Source organism: Henckelia pumila, chromosome 3 (assembly GCF_033568475.1).
Source record: "Henckelia pumila isolate YLH828 chromosome 3, ASM3356847v2, whole genome shotgun sequence".
Taxonomy (NCBI): domain Eukaryota; kingdom Viridiplantae; phylum Streptophyta; class Magnoliopsida; order Lamiales; family Gesneriaceae; genus Henckelia; species Henckelia pumila.
In genome coordinates this window covers 176479563-176502505 of record NC_133122.1, presented here as the reverse complement: position 1 = coordinate 176502505, position 22943 = coordinate 176479563, and the positions used below count along the sequence as shown (strand labels likewise).

Here is a 22943-nt window from a genome sequence, read left to right as displayed (position 1 = left end):
ACCTTTTGGCTGAAGCAACAGTTTCAGTCAAATTTTAAGACTCGGTAATTAAATAATTTTAACAAGTGATGATAAGTAACTAGCACGAAGATCCCCAATAAGGTGACAATTGTTTTACTGATTCAAATATTTTACAGTAGTAAATAATCCACCAGAATAACAACGTTCTCAGATTAACTTGCAGGTGCAGTTGAAACAAGGACTTGAGTTGCTTCACGCAAGTTCAACGAGCTTCATATTGGACAACTGCATGGATTGAACAGAAAAGGAGTCACCATATGAAATCCGTGAGGAACAATTACCAAAACAGAGTATCAATTGCAAATCGGAAAACATCACCAGGATAATTATTAGCACATTGGTAAAAGTTTATTCCTTAGACCGAAAACAAGCACGGGAAAAGGGTGTATGATGATGAGATAGGGAAAGGGAAGTTTAATTTAAAGGGGAAGGGAGGATCTGTGCCAGTAAAATGAAAAAGGGGCGTATGATGCTGAGATTGATGGTATCACTGAAATGAGGAATCACAGCTTCTCGGGAAGAGTTTTTTGGGAAGAGAAGGATACAGTAAAGAAGACAATAATGGAGAAGACACAATTTAACTTCCAAAGGAAACGGATTAAAAACACACATGACACAACAGAGAATCATTCAACACTTCAGCAAGCAATTTGTGAAGACAAAAAACAATTAATTTTCCCAGAAAAGCTCCCCAACAAATTAAAGGATATGAAAAGGCAAGAAGCATAAAAAGACCAACCATTTCGCAGGGGAGAACTCGAACTTTTGCAGCAATGGAATGGGACACGAATCAACATTGCATTAAGACTCGGGCTAAAATTTCATTTATGAAGGAAAATTTATGCACAGATTTCAACTCGCTCAGATTTTGCAAGGTATAATAAATTTGCATCAACGTTCAATCTTATCAGAAAAATGGTTCATAGAACTCCATGGAAATATTCACAGCATAGCCTTCTTAGTTATACATAAATAAAAACATAAACATGCTCTATGTTTCACCATCTGAACACAAATATCAAAGTTCAACTCTTTTGGCATAATTTTGCGATATTATCACTCTTAATAAACATCAGTGGAAACACAAAAAAAATCAATGATGGATTGGCACGAAACACAAATAAATAATGTTTTTCAAACCGGTTCAATTGAATTAGAATCATCAAACCAGAAACATGCTCAAACATGCTCAGAAGGTAAAAAAAAAAAATTATTTTATACAACAGCACGTTTCTCAGATTCAATAAAGAAGATTTATACAAACATGCTCACTATAAAATTCAATAAAGAAGATTAATCAAGGGCCAAAATAGAATCCAAAACAAAGAAATCGATAAAATAATATATTCGAAGCAAATATGATTATTTCTCAGATTGGGTTAAAGAGAATTACTTCTGCGGGTGCGTTTCTTGTAAAGAATACGGTAACCGCATTCACGGCACTGAATCACATCCCCTGGCTTCAGAGTGTTCTCTTGTCCGCAATCTGAAATCCCCAATTCAAATTCATCATAAATCCAACCCCAAAAAAAAAAAAAAAAAAAAAAAAAAAACCTCTCACGCCCACAGATTGACGCATAAAGAACCGATCAAGATGAGCGAGAATAACAGTAATAGATTAAGCATACCTCCACAGATATAGCTAACTGGTTCCGGCTGAGGATCCATTAGGAGCGGTGATCAAGAGAGAAAAAGACTTAGGGTTTGAAGAGAGGTGGGTCTGTTCGTAATTAAAAAAGGTCCTCAAAAGTCAATTATTTCATTGATCTCAATAAAATAATAAAACTTTTATTTAACATTACTTGCCATAAATAAGTGGGTAAAAGTAAAACTTTGTTTGGACAAGTTCTTGTGGCGTAAAAATTTTTTATAAAATATTTTAAAATGGGCTGCGTTCACATATAAAATGACAAAAATAATTATTATGTGTTTTTATAATTTTCAATAACATGAATATATTTTTTAAAAAAATAAATATATATAATATCAAAAGTTAATATTAATTTTTTTCCCAAAAGAGAAAAGCCAAATATTTCGTAAAAGATATTTTTGATTATATATCAAAATCTATCGTTGTGCATATCAGAGTTTGTTGTTTTTTTATATTTTATAATTGTTTTTTCATCTATAAATCTATAACAAAAGAAACATGCTAAGCGAGAATCACAGTCTCAATTCACATATATGTTTCATTCTATATATTATCAAAATATTAACAATAAAAAGTAATATGTAATCTTTCGTTCAATTAATTAAGATTTTATTGTATTTTTTTTAAATTTTTCAAGCACAACTGCACAAGTGGACACAACATTGTTTTTTATCCAAGTCGATGAATAAGTTTTTTAATTAGAAAAAAACTATTTCAACTTACATGTAATTTATAAGATTCAAAATCAAGACGGTATGTATAAGGAAATAAAACACATCATATAACAAAATAAAAACATAACGAAATAAATTAAAGAAGTTACGAAACAAAATGGACAAAACATAACCAAATTTGATGTTAAGAAAAATTCGAAAAAATTACCAAATTTTGGTTTTAAAAAATGAGATTATCAGCTACCAAAAATCTCAAAATCTCAAACCTTAAAATCACTTCAAATTACTAAAAAAAACGAGCAAGATGTGTATTGAAGCTGAGTTAAATAAAAATTTAAGAAATTAAAAAATCAACGATATATTAATTTTTTAAATTAATGATGATAAATTTTAAATAATAAAAAATAAAAAATTATAATATAGTTTAAAATAAAAAGTGCAAAGTTTTCAGAAAAAAAAATGGTAATGGTGTTTTTAATTAAAGGTGCTAAAGTAATAATATATAATAAAAATAAAAATTGGAAGGTAGCGTGGCGTTTGAAGAATCGAACCTGAATCCCTCATCTCAACTAGTAATAAAATTTGAAAGGCCAACCGCTAGACCAAATGCCAAAAACCGTTACAATATGGGGCCAAATTTTATATATACAAAATTCTTAAAAATACATACTATATACAAGTAAAATTTTCAAAAATTTTCGAGGGCCGTGGCCCCCTTTCGCCCTACGGTAAATCCGCCCCTGAATATGAACATTTTTTTACTGTGTAATTGTCCAAATAAACTTAAGTTCTTGGATAGAAATAGATCTGAGTCTAAATTCAACCCTGTATTAAACTCATCTGGATGGGCGGGTTTCGAATTCGCCTTGCCAAAATATATGTGTATATATATAAATATAAAATATGTATGTAATATATTAATAATATATAATTATATTTTTTTATATTAAATTTAATATATTATTCAAATTTTAAGTTTATAATATTTTTGTATTGAAATGATTTTATTTTATAATGATATATTTAATAATGAAAATATATTATTATAACTTTTTATTAGTTATTAATTAGATAAAAACTGAAAAAATTTAATTTGTGAAAAATTTTATTTTAAATATTATTAATATAAAGTTAAGAAACAAATTTAATGATTTTTTTTTTATTTTTTCTATTTAATAAATTTAAAATTATATAAATTCTGAAAGTCCAACAAGTTTAATTTAAATTGGATTCGTCGAGTTCCAAAGACAAGGTGGGTCCAAAGGGAGAGGGGCGGGTTCTGAATTTGTCTCGTTGTCATCCTGTGAGTTTATATAATAAATTATTAAATATAATAAATTGTTATTACTTTCATGGATAAATTATTGTTTGAGAAATTTATTATTTTTGGCATATTTGAACCTTAAAAAGGTAGATAGTGGGTTCGGAAAATAGTTTAACCGAATTTACAAATTCATTATAGGTAACTAATTTAAATCTTATATCAGCCGTAGGTAAAAGTTAGATATGCATGTTTTTTTAGGGGGAAATAATTTTTCATTTATGTGAACAAAGATGACGATTGTATATTGATTCAACTTGCAATACTATTTCCTTAAACTAAGTGTAGATATATATGTTTTCAAAAAAAAAAAAGGTGTAGATATATATATATATATACAGATTGTCGATTCAGAAAATTGATTGATTTATATATCAAATCAGGCCTATGCACCGTCACAAAAAAATACATTTTTTTAAAAATAAAAGCACATAGAAAAAAAATATACGGGCAATGAAGCTAGTAGAGCACAAAAAGTCTCTTCATATATTTTGGAAAAAATAATAATAATGCCAACACTTGGGGAGTGAGAGCACGAGTGTTGGATTACGCTTCACAAAACCAATGTCTCTCGCTAATTGACAATACACCAAACTTTTATTAACAAAGTTCCAGAATTAAAAGAAAATAAGCTATCGGGATGGTGTGGTGGGGGGACAAGGGCCCCTGCCTTGCATCTAAAACAGATAACAGTAGATCAAATCTTGGTTTCGACCAAAGAAAAAAACCACGAAAAGCAACAGATAACTTCTAGACCGCATGAGCTCCGATTGATGTCTGATAATCACGAACTGCAAGCACGTAAAACTTATGTTAGTCATGCTTTATGAATCGAATGCCAGCAAATATTTGATGTACCGCCGTGACACTAGTTACCTTGCAATGCACTGGCAGACAAAAGAATAGGTAAATTCAAGGCAAAATGAACGTTGTTTAGTGGATCATTTAAGAAAAAATAGTTCATGTTTTCGGTCCAGTTTTTTTCATGAATAGTTATCTAGTGACGAGGATCTTACCAAGTTTTGGATCTCTGTCCCGAATTCATTTTTTGCCACGGTTCTTGCCGAGAGACTGACGGGCCAAGAGTTTCCGACCAGGAGTTGGATGGTCATCCTGCAAGTTGTGCCAGGTGATCAAGTAGTTTCCCACAAATACGAGAATGATGACATAGAGAGGCCTGGCTAAGACAGGCTCAAGAGTACATATAATTTTCAGAATCCAGTTTTAACAAGCTAAAAAATCGAAGTACATATAATTTTCAGAATCCAGTTTTAACAAGCTAAAAAATCGAATCACCATCGCAGGCAAATGAAGAACGTGAAGTAAATCACATGAAGTGACCCCGGATAAGAGTGGTGTTTGCGAATTTTCTACTTCACATCCTATCATTTGAGAAATAGATTTGTAATTTCTCCACATTTTTATAGGTTATCTATACTATATATTAAGCAAGAGCACCTTAGTTCGTTTCATGCTCAATCTTAAATAACAAAAAACCAACAAAATTATCAAATTGCAAAAATGACATCATATTAAAATCAAATACTTTTAAAAACAAATATTATATATTATATATTTTATTTTATTTTTCTATACCTATATATTAAGTAAGAAGACCTTATGGTCTCTTGGTATGGTATGCCAATAAATTAATTAACAATTAAAAAATTTTAAAAAAAAACTGTTTCCTCCACTATTTCAATTTTTTTCCCACCATTATGATTTACTTTTTTTAATTTAACTATTTCTTTTCTTTTATCTCAATTTTTTTATTTAATATATAGTACAATCATTTTAATTGAAAATTATAATTAAAATATAATTTTATTATAAAAATAAATTATTTAGCACGCAATGCAAGTCACTAGTATATATTAAGCAAGAGCACCTTAGTTGGTTTCTTGGTATGCTCAATCTTAAATAACAAAAAACCCAACAAAATTATCAAATTGCAAAAATGACATCATATTAAAATCAAATACTTTTAAAAACAAATATTATATAATATGCACACAACATATAATTTTGATAACAAAATTACGTTACACACAATGCATGTGCGTGGCCGCTAGTATAAATAGATGTGGCAACATAAGCAGACCAAAAATAGGTATTCGAATCACAAACCTTGTACATGGAAGCTGCTGATTCTGACTCCACCGTTTGGACCGGAACGTGTCCTTGTGCTTGGACAGCATCCAAAGCATCTAAAGTCAGCTGCCAACCACAAAGCGCTAAAGAACCAGCGGTGGAACTAGAGCCGCTGCTGCTACCACACCCTGCTGCCGCAACATTACCGTTCACCCAAGGACAGAAGTAATTATGATGCTTAATTGGATCAAATTCAATGGCTTCATCATAGTTACTTTCGCCATTGGGAGGCCCTAACAATTATCCAAATCACAAAAACACCTCATTACAAGGGTTGAACTAATACCGATATAAAGGTTCCTATAATTAGCAAGATAATATAAAAGGCAAGCAAATGATAATTGAAATTTGAAGCACATCAAGAGTTGGCTTTAGTGCAACCATTCACAAGCATGATGCAGAAGATCGGGATCATACAACAAATACAGTAGAGTATCCAGAAAGTGGAACTCACAATCAGCATTCACATTTTCTTTTCAAACTTGGCTGCCTTAAAATGTGAAGATAATGGATTTCATTATCAACAGGATCCAACAATACAGGCAGCAGTTAAGCTCATTCATCAAAAGTTTAACAACATACCTGTCCCACTTGCAACCAAATATCCAGATTCAACATATCCACCATCGTCAGTTGTCTTGGCAGCCTGAGTAACTTCTTCCTTGGATGCTTCAAACGCAGAGCATAAAATGGCATTGCAAGAAACAGAAGGATGGGGACTGTTCTGATTGGGAGTGGCCCTCATGCTACTGGTCTTTTCACCACTCTCAACAGATTCTGCCTTGGCCGAGCCAACGATTTTCGAGCCACTATCCGCCCTTCCTATAGATCGAGACATCAGATCCTGACTATCACCATGAGGATCCTCGCGATCCATTTCCTCAGGTACAAAATCACCCATTACCCCAGGATCTGGAGCAAATTCCCCCGTCTGACCCTGGGCATCTGTTATCTCAGCAACAGGTTCTACATCAGCGATAATGCTATCAGTTCGATAAACAGAAGCATCGGTTCCATGAATTTCAGCTTCATGGCTAGCACCCATTCCAACACTTCCTCCACTGATTCCAAAACTGGGACCATCTCGCCCTTGTGCAGTAGCAGTATCTGCATTCACGACTTCTTCATCGTTTGTGCTGCTAACACCCATTTCACCAGCACTTCTGACAACAGCTGGGCAAGTACTCTGCTGTGCTTGATTACTATAGTTCAATTCAGATGTCTCAATGGGATCTGCATTCTTGACCGTAGATGTAGAAGGCAAATTTATGTCATCAAAGTCTCCTGGAAAGTTCTCAACACTTTCCATAGAATCATTATCTGCACTGTGATAGACGGTGTCCATTGCAATAACAGAGGAGACACGTGTTGAATCTCTAGTGGATGGATTACCAATAAACTGATCGTGCCCGGGGTCAAAAATATCATCTTTAGAAGCATAATCACCTAAATCAACACCAAACAACTGGCTAGGACCAGCACCAGAAGAAACTTTTGTGTATGATGACAGGCGCGGCTCAATGATATCGGAGCCACGAGAACGCTTTGAAGGGCCAGCAGAGTACTGTTTACCATCATCGACTTCATCACCATCACGGTCAATGACAGTTCCTTCAATGCTGTCTGCCTGTTGTGTAAATAATGGTGGAACATCAACTGTGCTTCCACCTTCATCCAAGTTGCGCTTGCGAGAACTGGGACCGTGTGATTCATATGAGGCAGCACGATCTCCAACCTCACTGCTAGAGGGCTGACCGATCAATAACTCTCTGCCTATATGCACATCTTGGTATTGATTAGACACGATGGCCACGTTCAGCCGTGAAGATGACACCCCAGCTGATATAGTGAGATTCAGATCTACTCCAGTATTCGACAGTGATTTTCCTTCACCAGTTTCAGCTTCATCAGGGTCCTCTGCATGTTCTTTTCCGGTACCATCTGCAGCAACCCATCCACTAATGCCACTTGCTGCACTGATTCCGCGTGTCAGTGTCATCTTCTTGCTGGTTTCAGGAACATCACTATTATTGGGAACATAACAAGCAGGACGTGAGACAGTGAGGAAGTCCCAGATTCTAACTGTTGCACCACATAAACTACAATCCAGCAAAGGGGATCTTGATACACCTTTAGACTTGTTAACAGTCATTTCATTTGTGGTGTAATCCTTCTTAGAGGAAGAACACAATGCTTTCTTTCCGCGACCAGGATCACGAGGAGGACCACGATATTTTGATGGACCAATTGAGCATCCATTTCTCGCTGATTGAGCTGAATGTTCTTCACAATCCTGAACATTTGGAAGCCACCTTGGTTCCCATCCACACAGGCTTATCAACTTCTGAGCCTAAAATATTAGTATAACATCAATCAAAGGCCATTTGTTAGGAAGAGCTTAAAAACAAAAGTAACCCTAAAACTCCATTCATTAATTACTTGAGAGTATGTGAAAAAATCTTCTCTGGAGTTATCAGCTCCTAATAAAATCTCCAACTTAATGCCAGATTCACTGCCAGAAAACAGGGACTGAGCCATTAAACGATCAATTTCTGGGCCCCTTGATGCCTGCATTTGCACAATCGCAGATGCAGCCACGACAGGAAGTGAGGTAAATTGGAGTAATCCATCACATCGGTCCTTGTAACCACCAATTAGTGCTGATGGTGGAGTTGGCGGGAACTGCACTAAACTATCTGCACAGCAGTTTCCTGTCCATGGACAAGTAACTTTATGCCCTTCATCAAGTCTCTTGGCAAATTCTTCCCCAGCATCATCAGCTACCACAGAAGACAAAAACATGAGAGTAGAGCAGTGGGTAATTAACAGCAACAGAAAAATCTTGATTCTGGTAAAAAGAAGCAACCAAAGCCTACTAAAGATGATAATGAATTGCTAAGAAATATAATGAGCAATGCACAACGAGAATATCCCTACTTAAGCTAATTCATATAATAACAAAATTTGGGAGGAAGATATAAACATAAAAGTTCGTTCCTCATCCTCATAGTACTTTTGCAGGCCACTGGAATCCTGAAACTATATTATCAAGGGAACTCAAAGTAATTCAATGATAAAGACCAAAAGACAAGCCAAGCCAATTTGGTGTAAAATAAAATTTTTAATTTGCAATCTTCAAGACAACCATCACCAGATAATTCCAGACATTTCAGGAATTCTACATGAAGACAGTTGATTATAACCAGAAAAGTTAGGCCTAAATATATTATTACCAGGAGGCAAATGAATATTATAGCTGGTGACAACAGCCAAATAAGGGCTGTATCACCCTCTTCATCAAGAAGGGGCCGACTAGAACTAAAGTAAACCTTTCTAGGTCACAGAATTTTCTGTATATGACAAACATGCAGAACACCAAGGCATTACCTTACCTTTTTAAGAAAAGGTGAAGTAACAAACAGTATCCTGATTGATCAATGGACGGAGATTTAGCAAGAAAAATCATGTTAAAATGGAGAGCAATTTGAGCACAGGCCAAGTTCCACAGCAAATTCACAACTTGATTTAAAGCAAAAAAGGTCAGCTACACATAACCAAGTGTGCCAGTTCATAGTGATCAGAAATAACTTTTAAGCAGCAGATAAGCAACAGTACTTCAGTACTCAGTGGTGCGTCGAGTTTGTTTAGCTCGACTCGTTTCAGCCAATTTTACCAGTCTCACTATAAAATGAGTTGTTTTGAATCATCTTTCACTTAGATAGGAATCCTCGGATACAGCAAGCCAGGGCTCCAATATCATTTACAGCAGCATAGTACCGACCAGCACATGAAATATACATATGCCAGGGAAACCTTACCAGCTACGAGATGGAGACTGAGAGGTTTATAAGAACTAGGAAAGCCGATAAAAGCTTAAAAACCCTGAGAATCAGTTATACATCTACGAGAATAGCCAAATGACTGAGTAGCTCCATGGTCACGCAAAAAACTGATTCCCAAAATTGTGTGAATAGTTTCAGCTAAGAACTTGCATGATAAATCAACAAATATCACATTGATAAAATACTTCTTTTTTCCTTCTTCCTTTGCGTTTTTTTTGGTGGGCGGAGGCACATAGCAGACTTATGAATTTTCAGTATATACAGATAATTGGACTTGGCAGACATATGTTCAACATCTAATGAGTACCAGAACTTCTATGATTCAGATTAACATTGAGTTCATCAAATTGTTAAAAAGAAAACTTTCTCAAATGAATCCTGGGACTTCATAATTTACTTGAACCTTATCTACTACCAACTACAGAAGCTAATTTACAATCTAACTCTCGCAGATTTGCGGCATGTATATAGTCAAAAACTAACAGCGTGATCCATGAATCACCTTGAGAAGGAGTCCAGGTAGCTGCTGAAACAAACTTCAAAATTGCACCACAAGATTCACATTCAATTTTATCAACTCCTGCATTCACCCAGCCTCTTCGGGCGCAGGCCAGTGAACCAGCAGCCTGAATCAAGGTTGATACAAAGAAAGTGACATGGATAAGAGATGGAACATAGAAAAAATAGGCTAGCGTAAACGAAAACTAAACGTGGCAAAGACCACATCAAAATGGTATTAATGGGAGTGTGCTAATTTTCCATCTGTCACTGTGCTTTTATTCAGCCAGATTCACTAGATATTAGTATCTTTGTCTGACCCAAAACCCAGGCACTTGGACTACAAGTGTAGATCATCCTACTTCCAAAGTAATAATTTCTGCAAGTCTAACAGAACAAGAAACGTATCTAATGTTTTCCTCATTGACTAAGACAAAGTCACTTGATCTTCGACACCCTGGCAAGCATCCTCACTAGATTCGGCAACCAAAGCCGCCAATCTATCCCTACTTTGATCTCTCCTTTAAGACCACTGACCATACAGTTTCCAACTTACACAATGAAACAATAGGCTGTGGAAACAATACTTGTCAAATCATCTCGACATAATTGGTGATTTCTTATACTCACTACAATGTATCCTATGGTTGTATCCAAAATTGTGCATAGTTCAAAACATCTGGAAGGTAAACAATCGTCACCTCGACAATGTAGTAAAGTAAATAAGCAGAAATGTTGAAAAGTCTATCATGTTTGTTTTGTCATAATTAATCGCGATGATCCTAATTACTTTAGGATTGTTATTGGATTTAATTCAGTTTACAGTCATATGTCACAGCCTGTCTAAAAGTTTATCTTTTTTATCATTTACACATCGATGATATACATTTCTAAATCTCCAATTTTCACAAGTAATAAGTTTTAAGTGAGAAGGGGAAAGAAGTTAGTTGCTTATACGTAGAAGACACAATTGTGCTAAGTTCAACTCATCTGAAAAGTAAGAATCTGTCACCTTGACAACGTAATTATGTAAATAAGCAGAAACGTTGGATAATATAGCATGTTATATTTGTTGTAATTAATTACAACTATCCTAATTTTTTTTTGATAAGAACCGATGATATACTAATATAGAAAGTTAATAATTACAAAAGGCCGGAAAGAAGTCGGCCGCAAACAAAAGCCCCATCACATCATTTTATGGTTAAGCATCATAGCCTGCACAAAACTTTAGTTTTATCATTTACAAATCGATAATTCACTTTTCTAAATCCAATTTTTGAAACGCAAATAAGATATACTAAATGAAGGGCGAAACACAGTTGCTCTACTGATGATAGGACAAAAAGACCAGGACTCTAAATATGCCAACCGCAAGATAACAAAGCAAGCAAGTGCAAACCTTAGGCTTTCCAAACCAATTAGAAGGTTTGAATGTCGACAGGCGCCTTAGTAGATCACCCCTTTCCCAGGGCCTGCAGGAAGGCTGCGACGAACCAAGAGCAGAACCACCAGCACTCGTGCTCAAAGATGCGTACATGGGCTGTGAACCTGCACGAGAAAGAGACCCCCCTTTCGAATTCTGGCCTTGATCAAACCAGTCTGTGCTTCCAGCATTAGTAGGAACAGCAGGAGATGATGCCCCTGCAGAACTGATCCCAAAAAAAAAAACCAAAACAAATATAAATTAATGGTGAAGAACAAAAGTAGTTGATTTGAGAAAGCTAGTAGTTTGCACTCATGGCATATTCAATAAATTCGATCTCAACCAGAAATCCAGAATAAAGAGCCAACTTGCATCTTCTCCTTTTTCAATAATTCACTATCAATCACCCCAACCTGGACAGATCAGTGCTGTAGGCAAAGGACACACTCCTTCACTCAAGCACGTCTCTTGCATTATTAAGAGAGTAATCTACATTCTACACACACAAATAAGTAAGAAGCAAAGTTTCTTGAAACTATAAGCAAACTTTGAAAACTCATTCCAAATGCGTGTCAAAGCATGCCTTAACTCAAAAATGACAACAAAGCCACAGCTGATCCTTTCACGAAATTATGAAACTTGAAATCATCATTTAACATCAAGCACCATTTTTTCATTGAAAGTTACACATTAAGAGATTCTGAACACAAGTTGAGAAAAAACGAAAAAAACAATGAAAAATTCCTCTCAGGCGATAGCGTTATATCTTAGAGTCGACCAAATGGAATTCATGGCAACTCTAATTGTTGAAAATAATTGGGGAAAACAAAAAAAAAAACTGAATTTGTTCCGAAAGGCAAAAATCCAACCGAAAAAACCCCCATATCCAACTTAATCCAAAGATCACCAAGAAACCTCACACACAAGCATAAAAAAAAAAAAAAAACCCATACTCTAAAACCACGAAATCTTCAAAACAGAACTCACAAAACATCCAAACAGGCCACTCAATCACCTCCTGAAAAATCAATTAATCATCCAATACTTCTTTTAAAAAAAAAAAAAAAAAAACCCCCGCAAAGCATGACAGACGACACCGGGAGCAAAAGGGCGAGGCGAGGGCAGTAAAGTAAATTCACCTGGCGGCGGGAGTCGGAGTCGGGGGAGGAGATCTGGGCGGCAACAGCGGGTCACCGGTGGAGCCTATAGCCTCGTCCTTCATAATGTCTCTGTGCATACGTATATGCGTATGTATGTATGTATGTATGTACTGCGACAAAGAGACTCAGAGAGGGCTCAGTGATTCATGTGTATCCCTTTTCTTTTCTTTTGGCGTTTTGAAAACGAACACTGTAAATCATATGTTATCATGGATTTATTTTATTTTATGTTGTTTGTTTTTTTATCATATTATATTATATTATATAATAACAATATATAACATATAATTTTGAGAGCGAATACTATTGATTAAAGTTGTATCTTCTAAATTTTCAGTGTATCGATGACCTTTTTTTTATAAGTCGAAAATATCATTTAATCATCCGATTTCATATTTTATATTGGTCTTTCTATCGTATCTCATCACCTATCAGATTCATTTCAATTCAAAAACGATAAAAAAATATATATATAATAATTTTTTTCTCTTTTTTTCTCAAGGCATCACATCTCGTTATATATCATTTCAATTCGAAAATGATTTTAAAAACATATTATTTTTCATCTTTGTTGTCTCAAAACATACTCATCTCGTGTGTCATGAGCTCTTGATGCGAGAGAAATAAACCTAATTACTAATTCTTAATTTCATATCATCCATTGTCTGAAATAACAAAATATGTAGCAAAGTTGGGTTGTGGATATATTAAAATGAAGACTCTGAGACATAATTATTACTCCCTCCGTTCCAATTATATTGTCCACGTTTTCTTTTTTGTTTGTACCTAATATATAGTCATATACCATATTTAGTAATATTTTTTTACACTTCTTTACTAATATACCCCTATTAACTACACCTTGAAAATTGTGCAATCATTTTTTAATACATTAAATAGGGATAAAATAGGAAGTTTATATAAAATTTGCTTTTCCAATACATTTTTCTTAATTTGTGTGAAAGTTCAAAGAGGACAATATATATGGGACGGAGGGAGTATTATTATTAGTTAATAAATATGTATATATATACATATATATTATTTTAAAGTTTCGATTAATCAATTTTGATTTTGGTAATATATTTTTGCTAAATCGATTAATATGTGAGTAAAAGTGTGGTTGTGAGTAAAAGTATGGTTAAAATAAGTTCATATTCAACCTATTACATTATATCTCCGCAGATTTTGCATTAAAAAATTATAATTTTTTACCTCAAGTACAAACTCATCTAGAATATATCTACTTCAAACTTTACTCTAAAAAAAATATTCTCATAATATTCTCTACCTTTTAATTTATCTCAAATATTTAATCCACGCAAAAAATATAAATTCAAATCAATATATTAATCTTAAGTTTAATTAATTTAAATAATAAATTATATTAATTTAAACAAATAATATAAACTAGATATATTAATATTTTTAAATAATTTATTCCTTCATTTTACGAATATTATTAAATATTTTTTCGTTCATATGAAATTAAATTTATTAATTTTTGTAATTAATTATTCAATTTATTCGAATATTTAATATAATTTTCTTAAAATCATTAATCTATTGTATTATATTCATAAAAATAAATAACACGATGTTTTCATATTAAATATGATGAGGAAAATATAAATTTAGCTATTTAAATCGATATATGAATCCCATAAATGATCGATGAGTACTCTTATTGAGATATCAGCATCTTTATCCCCCTTATTTTTTTGTAACGAGCAAAAAAATCTTGAAATCTTATGTTTTCATCCACAATCATTTCAACTTCTGACTCCATGTGCTTCCATTGCATCTTGGATTGGAGCATCCAGATTATGTTCATCGACGATATCATGTTGTTCATTATAATGCAATTGTCATTATATCATGCAGATAGTTTGCACGACTGTTGATCATTTGAGATATATACTATTAGCTAAGTAATGTCTTGCGTTGTATTCTTTTGCTCCAATATAATAACGTGTTGGTGGAGCAATTACTTTGTGTCAGGTTAGACAAGGATGAGAATATTAATATCATTGTTGGACCATGACATAACGCATACTAAAATATGCATATTCTATCCCATAGTTAAAATTAGTCACAACTTCCAAAATAATAGCCAACGATCCACTACAACCTACATAGTGTCTTGCCCAAGTTGTGGGACAATTTTTCCATGTCCAGTGCATAACAAAGAGGTTTCCCAACATCCCAACTAAGTCGTTTTGTTCACCAATGTGAAGTAGTCTACATATATCATTTGTAGTAGACGATCTAAGCTATATCAATCTGCAAAAACCTCCACATTAGACCGACAAAAGCGTTGTATATACTCGAGTGCAATAAATTCTCTTATCTTGATGTACTCATCGACAACATCTGCTAGTATACCATATGTTAACATTTGTAATGATGTTATTTTTGGATTTGTAGATAATCAAAGTCTGTTGATTCCATATATTTGTTGTGTGAAATAACGATCTTGATTCTTCACCGCATCAACAATATCAAGGTATAGATCTCGAGATATTTAAAATTGTCTTTGGAACATCACTTCATTGTACCTTGGATTTTTTGCAAAGTAATAATCGAACAAGTTTTGATCGAATGCTTTCCAATCACGTTCAATGATTATATCACCAATAATCGACCCTCTACGCATGGCTTGAGAATTGTGTTTGTCGATGTAAGCAGTGGCTAAAAAGTGTCTTTTTTGCAACTAAACTTCACACTTTTCTTCAGTTTATTCAATAGTGCTTTGAAGTTCTATATTAAAATCATCAATGATGAAGATGAGTTGGAAAGCAATGTAAAATTTGATTCAAAGTATTAGAATTTATTTTCGGTTATGTTTGCATCAAGCTTACAACAGATATTATGTCATATAACATATAAATATAGTCTGTAGACATGGATATTTGGATTAAATCACATTCAATATCAACTATCAGACTTTTATCAATGATCTAAAATTTAAAAAATATCATTAGATTGGACTTCGTTCATTCTCAACCTGTTCATTTTTTATCCCATCTGCAAGAATATGATCCATACTAAGAACCATTAGATTAGATTTCTTTCGATCTTAACCCTCAAATTTTTATCTCATTTATTAGAATCTGGTCCACACTTATAACCATTAGATTGGATTTCTTTCTATCTCAACCCTCTAATTATTATCTTATCCACAAAAATCTGATCTACACTTCCAAAATTTATGTCGAATTTCCCTGTGTATTCAAAATTATGATTTTTATCTTGTCTACTAAAATATGATCTAAACTTGAAAGCGTTAGATTGGATTTCTTTCAATCTCAACCTTATGATCTTTATCCTCGAAGAATAAAAAAAACCCCGTGATTTTTATCTCACCTACAATAATCTGATATATACTTAAAACCGTCGGACTAGGTATCCTTTGATCTCAACGCTCATATTTATCTCATCAACTAAAATTTGATCTACACTTCAAATTGACAATAGGATTTCCTTCGATCTCAACTCTCTGACTTTTATATTATCCAGAAGAATATAAATAACACTCAAAACTGTTAGATTGGATTTCATTCAATCTCAACTATCGGATTTTTATCTCATCTTTTACAATCTGTTATACATTCAGAACAATTACATTGGATTTACGTTGACTTTAACCTTATAAAAATTTAGCAACTTATCTATAGTAAATCTTTAAATACAATAACATATAATCTCACAAAAAATAAGAATCATACAAGTTTCTCATAAAAAAACATTACATTCATATCTAAAGCATTATTGATTCAATTGCTTCAAAGTTGCGAAGTACCTCTTATACCGACGAAAAGAGGTGCTTCTTTGCCATATCCATTGTTAGGATCGTGAAGAGAGTTTAGAGGGAGGTGAATGAACACTCTCTGTTTTTCATTTGATGTATGCCTTGTACTGTTGTTAGCAAAAACACAGGCTAATATCGTTCTCAATGACAAACCAATATGCTACTTGTTGAATCTAAAAGATAGAAGGAAAGACAATGCAAACAGATTTGTTTCTGGAAGTTCGAAGAATAAAAACCTTATATGTCTCTTCTTTTTCTGTTTCCAGAAGATATTATATCACTAAAAGATTTGATTAATACACAACCTTGTACAAACCTACTTCAGCAGGACTTACATTATCCTACCGAAACTCCTATAAATGTCAAGTACAAAATACAACACAAACGAATTACTTCTGAAAGAAAACTCTTTTCTCATATTTTACAGCAAATTCACTCTTCTAAGTTAGTTGTACAAAGATAGGAAGTTATCACAAATATGATCTGAATACCCGATGTATCCTTTTGAGTGTGCAAGAGTGTTTTGAGTATTTTGTAGGAAAACTTGAAGATTGATAGATAGTTTGATAACGGGTGTTTTTCTGATTTTCTCGATGGAACCACAAAGATTTATATAACTTTTCTTCATCAATAAAATGGCTCTTTAAGGGATCTCATATCTTTTATACTCAAAATAGGAATAAAAAATAAATGCTACGGTACGGTTCATTAAATGTGATGTACTATATTTCAGAACGACTAATAAATGAGAAGCTACTAAAAATAATCTGGGATACCGAACCAAAATACCGACTTTTCGGAATACCGTATCGAAATTTTTTCGATATATATACATTTTTTTGGTATATAGAATTTTTTTATGGTATCTATACGGTATTAGTATGGATTTTTTTTATACCAAAATTTTGAAATTTTTATATCGGTATCGATATGAATTTTTTTCATATCAATATTTTTGATACGGTATACCAAAAACCCACCCCTAACTGAAACCATAGTACTCCTTTTATCTCAGATTGATATCTACTGGTTTTATCTTAGTCGAGATATGGTTACTGGTTTTAATCGAGATCTTATTTTCTTTACTATTGTTATTGTCTAGAGTTTCCACTGATTTTGGAACGGCTGTCTATTGGCTGCCATCACTAAAACTTTAAATTACTCAACATTTATCTTGATATTACAAAAACTAAAAAATGTTTGAAAGAAAAAAAATATATTCCTTCCATCTCAATATAAAACAGTATGTTCTTTTTTAAAAAATAAAATAAAATTGGTGTGCAATATATAGTTCTTTTTTCCAATAATTTTCTTAATTTGTGTGAAAACATATATAAACTTATATCAATAAGATAGAGGCTATGAAACTCGGGGATGAAAAGAGGACGGGGAGTGATCGTCGGTGTCAAGAGGTTGCATGTACAATGAGTGACTTCTGGCAGGCTTCTAGGTGAAGAGAGATATGAATGAACCGATCTCATATCGAAATGAGAAGGATTCTGAGACTGTGTAGGTATGATACTGCACAGTTGAGAGGGCTTAAAAGATTTGATAGGTACTAATCATATTGAGAAGGTGCATCTTCTTTTCGGGAGTTCATCACACAAGAACTCCAAAGTTAAGTGTGCTTGACTTGGGGAAATTATAGGATGAGTGACCCTTTAAAAAGTTTCTCATGGTGTGTGCGAGTGAAGACATAAGCACGCTGGAAAGCTCTTTCTCGATACAGTGAAAATATTTGTCGAATATAGGGCGTTACAGTTGGTATCAGAGTCAACCTCTCTTAGTACAATATGGTTCGGGGATGAACCACGCGGAAGTTGGTGGGCATGTGCCGTCCAGGGCTGACAAGAGGGTAGAGAGTGATCGTCGGTGTCAAGAGGTTACAAAGACAATGAGTGTGGGGACCTCGGGTTGCTAATCTCGTTTTAGGACAGCTAATGATTAATTAAACAATTAATCAAATAATTAAAGAATAATAAATCAAGAGCAGAAATTTTTTTTTTTAAAATCTCAGAGCCTCGCTCGATCGGGCAAAGTCAGCCGATCGAGCGAGCAAAATATCAAATTCTCGGGTCTGCACATAAATTGGCCTCGCTCGATCCGGCAAAGTTAGCCGATCGAGCGATCCATGAATCAAAACTCTCGGTGTGCCCATTAACTTGCCGCGCTCGATCGGGCAAAAGCTACCGATCGAGCGGGCACCATTCCAGAAAAATAACAGAGCAAAACTTCTTGCTGTCAAGTCTTGGTACAAGGTATAAATCATAATCAAACTCAATCCCAATCATGTTATCAAATCTAAAAACATTCATATACACTTGTATCAAGTCTCACATATAAAATCATGCATTTACTACATCGAATAAATAGCATAAAAACATGCAACGTCAAGCTACTCAAATTTTCAAAAGTAAACTTCTAAAATACAAGCTTCATGCTATCTATTATTCTCCATCTTAAACCCGAGTCCTCACGTGCTAAGTCTCACTCGAGCTATCAATGTCGTCTCAACCAAGCTCCTGCCCCTCCTGTTGCAATGCACACATACAAAATAAAGCAGCAGCCGGATAAACTCCGGTGAGAAATCATTCTCAGTATAATCGACATATAAATGCATTAAATAAATTCATATCAACTCTAAACATATCAACTCAAGAATAGAGTAAAGATAACACATATATCGACTCAAACTTCAAATCAAAACTCAATTTATATAGCGCGCTTATCTCAAGAATTGATTCTTATCACTTCGTTGCCATCAAGATTCGTATCCGATCTTGACATGGATATCCATCTATCGTAGCCATTTCGGGCTAGAAAATAAGGTTAACCGCAACCTTGGCATAGAATCAATTCAATATACAATCATATCAAAAGCAATAAAGATCCACTACCTGTGATGGATCAACAATAACATAAGTTCTACCTCAAGAACAAATACTTAAACAAGTATGTGGTTTGTTCGGGATAACTCAAGAATAGTCGTTCTTGAGTTTCACAGTCCCTGACTCGCGATGTCGTCATTATACCTTTCATTCTCGAGTTGTCGATGTTCCACATCTGGATAGGAAGTACCACAACTCATATATGAATCTGATCATTCAATCATCAATCATCTTCACTCACATTCGCTTCCATCTTGATCATTTCTTCTTCGGTTTCAAGTTCAGGTTCTTGAGTCAATAGTCTCCTATTAAACTCTGAAACATATCATCAAAACATGTATATCAAACCTCATTCTATTCAATCATTTTAGAATTGAATCAAAATCATCAATATAGATTCAATCAACATCATTTCAAACTTCAACTTCTTCTTATTCGATATAACTCGGAGTCTTGAATCGTTAGCCTTCGAAACTCAACTAAAATCGAGAAATAAAAATTCCATAACATTCATAACATCTAAACAACTATCTCAACTCAGTTATAGGCTATCAAAACGAAGTCAAAACATCAACCGACGGCGTAGCGATTGAAAATCGGAAACCGACTCGGTATCGAATTCATTTCTAATCAACTCAATCATTCGTATCACTTATATCAGCTGAATTCATCATTCAATTCATCATATCAGCAGCTATAATCACATGTTAACACGTTAAAAACATGCTGAAACCATGACAAGTTCGTTTTTTAATTCATTTCCAATCCGACTGCGATATCGAATGACATACGAACTCAAAAACACAACATAGTTTCATAATCTGATCTCTGCCATATTTCATTCTTCAAAACATGCCAAGAGAAAAAAATACTTACATCAAATCGAAGCCCTCGTCGCAAGGATTCCAGAACATCTTTCGAAATTGAAATCGGACGAGCAGATCAAAAGATATCAAAGTTTTAATTGTTGGAAATGGTTTGGAGCCTTTCTTCTCCTTCACTCTCGGTTTTTCTCTTCAGATAAGATGAAGAATTCTGATATTTACAAGCCTTACACGTTTTTAAGGCAACTTGCAAGGAAATTGCATATTGGCCCCTCAACTCTTCATTAATTGCAATTTAGTCCTCGACCTTCTTTTTAATTCAATTTCAATCCAAAATAATTTAAGAATATTAGAATTCCAATCGAAACTCTAAATATTCCCAAATTAAATATACTCGAATTAAAAGTAAATAAATGCGGATTAAATCAATAATCCCGGCCTTTTGCACTTTAGCCCTCGAATCTTCGATATTTTCAAATCAACCCCTGGTCGGGTTTCATCTTCAAAATACATCTTCTTTAATTTCCGAAATATGGAATTTAATCTCAAATTCCATAACTATTCAAATCGAATATTTATTCTTTTAATTTAAGAATTCTCGGAATTTAATTTTACAAATCCATAAATTCTCAAATTAAATATTTTCGGCTCGGAAATTAAATCTATCATTTCCATAACTTCTCAAATCAATATTAGCCCTTAATATGAAATTTAATTCTCAAATTCCATAATTAATAATTTAATATTTTCGGGCCTTACAATTCCTCCCCTCTAAGAAATGATTTCGTCCTCGAAATCGTATTCATCCAGAATATCAAATCTAATAGACTGAATGAGTATCTGAAGTGATTCTCACTTCAATCATCCACTCTGCATTTCGTATCTCACTTTATCTTTCAATCCCTTGTCAGATTATTACTTCGAATCTGCTTCTATTCTCTTGTAATCAGTATCTATTCAGTTGTACTTTAAGTCATTGAAACGACTTTGTTCTGAGCTGTTTCTTTCTTCAATCAAGGATTTGTCGAATAATCGACTTAACTCAGAATCTCGTCAATATCTATCTCATCTTAATAAAGTACATATGAAGAATCTACTGATACTTCTTTCACTTAGATACTAAACTTATTCAGCTGAAAAGAATACATTCTGTCAATACAATCATCAATTCCGTCTGACATGTCATTCAGTGCAATTCAGCTTTGATGACGACTTGATTCTTTCTCTATATCATTCTATACAGAGTATAGAACATAATTCAAGTCTACACTGTTCTTCAGTTCATCGCTTCAAAATCATTGTTCATCGTCACATTCTGAATCTGTAAATTTAACTCTGCTCTTTCTCTATTCTGAATTGAATGATGTTTCAAGAATAACTTTTCCACTTAACGAGTCGGTTTTAGCTTCAAAAGTTATATCTATCCTTCAATTACTTCTTTTGATTCTTCTTTTCTGTTTTCATTTCATACAGATTCATCTTCAACATCTTTGTGTCTCTCAAATCAAATCTGATCTAATATCAACAAATCATGTCTGATCTGATGTCATATACTTCACTAGTATCATTTCAACACAAAGAAATCGGATTTCTTTTCATCATATCATCATAACATTATCTCAAAATCGATTCATTAGCTGTTACAGGAATTATAATCATCAAGTGGCAACACATCAAAGAAAGTAATACCGAATCAGATATTAAAGTTCTGAGAATGTTCTCAACATCTGAAAAATCAACTCAGATAATCCATCAATCGAAAAAAAATGGTATAATGCAATCACATATAACCAATTCTCAGAACATTAATCAATCAATCGATGCCACATATGTCGAATAAATCTAAAGTCTTAATCCTGAAAATAGATTTTTATCATTCCTGTAATTTCATCATATCTCTTTCTTCTTCACATATCTGAATAGATAACTGTTATTCACCTCTCATACAGTGTATTCTACAAATCTGATTAGTCTATTCGGATTATTTCGTAATCAAAGTTTATGTTGTATTCACAGATTTCAACGTATTCAGAACTGTTGATTATCGGTATCATGTCAGATAAAATTCATTCTCGAAATTCAATTCATCTTCTCTGATTATTCTTCCACTTCAAGGATATCAAATTGTACCTTTACCTCAAAAAGTACTCAAAGTCGTCGAATCATCTGTATTACAATTTAATAGTAAACCCAATGTTTCAATCTGAAACATTATTTCTTGGCTTACTGTTCTTATTGTAACGAATCTAATCACAACTCAGTGATTTGATCATACAGACAAATCATCGTAGACAGTAATTTCCATCAATCTGTTCATAACTACCACCTGTTTACATCATCTATACTGTTTCATCATGGTAGTTTCGCAAAATATTCTTTCAAATCACAATCTCGTAATAATTCTGGAGTTTTTAAACTATCACTGAAGTAATCTGATCAACGATTTTCAAATTCATCGGAAACTCTCTGTACGTTTAACTTCGAAAACGTACTAATTCTGTTACTTCTATTTGCTTTATCTTCTGATACAACAATTATCGGATGAATAATGAATTTATTGTTGTGAAATTCTTCAAATTCTGATATCTCTTTTCGGAAATATCAGGCACAATCAAATAATCAATCATAATAGAATTCATTCATTTTGATCTGAGGCTTCAATTCATATCTCTATAT

General features: G+C 33.4%; 2 protein-coding genes across 2 annotated transcripts; both read right to left on the bottom strand.

The window, feature by feature from the left end:
- Window positions 1–48: 48 nt before the first annotated feature.
- Window positions 49–1781, bottom strand: LOC140892590 (DNA-directed RNA polymerases II, IV and V subunit 12). Its single transcript, XM_073301533.1, has 3 exons — window positions 1650–1781; window positions 1415–1507; window positions 49–246 (listed from the first exon to the last, which is right to left on the bottom strand). The coding sequence occupies exons 1-3, from the start codon at window positions 1687–1689 to the stop codon at window positions 224–226; spliced, it is 156 nt and encodes a 51-aa protein (XP_073157634.1). The 5' UTR covers window positions 1690–1781; the 3' UTR covers window positions 49–223.
- Window positions 1782–4130: 2349 nt separating this feature from the next.
- On the bottom strand, window positions 4131–12938 carry LOC140890519 (uncharacterized). Its single transcript, XM_073298367.1, has 8 exons — window positions 12724–12938; window positions 11561–11810; window positions 10163–10286; window positions 8258–8598; window positions 6401–8168; window positions 5795–6051; window positions 4684–4780; window positions 4131–4458 (listed from the first exon to the last, which is right to left on the bottom strand). Exons 1-7 carry the CDS (start codon window positions 12819–12821, stop codon window positions 4709–4711), a joined length of 2910 nt encoding a protein of 969 aa, XP_073154468.1. The 5' UTR covers window positions 12822–12938; the 3' UTR covers window positions 4131–4458; window positions 4684–4708.
- Window positions 12939–22943: the final 10005 nt, after the last annotated feature.

Excerpts from the sequence above, each read along its gene's own strand:
- LOC140892590 (XM_073301533.1), bottom strand. The coding sequence starts at position 1,689 with ATGGATCCTCAGCCGGAACCAGTTAGCTATATCTGTGGAG. Across the intron at positions 1,508-1,649 it reads AGTTAGCTATATCTGTGGAG|ATTGCGGACAAGAGAACACT; the intron begins GTATGCTTAATC and ends TGGGGATTTCAG. Across the intron at positions 247-1,414 it reads CAAGAAACGCACCCGCAGAA|TTGTCCAATATGAAGCTCGT; the intron begins GTAATTCTCTTT and ends CAATCCATGCAG.
- LOC140890519 (XM_073298367.1), bottom strand. The coding sequence starts at position 12,821 with ATGCACAGAGACATTATGAAGGACGAGGCTATAGGCTCCACCGGTGAC. Across the intron at positions 11,811-12,723 it reads ACTCCGACTCCCGCCGCCAG|TTCTGCAGGGGCATCATCTC; the intron begins GTGAATTTACTT and ends TTTTGGGATCAG. Across the intron at positions 4,781-5,794 it reads CAGCAGCTTCCATGTACAAG|GATGACCATCCAACTCCTGG; the intron begins GTTTGTGATTCG and ends CACAACTTGCAG.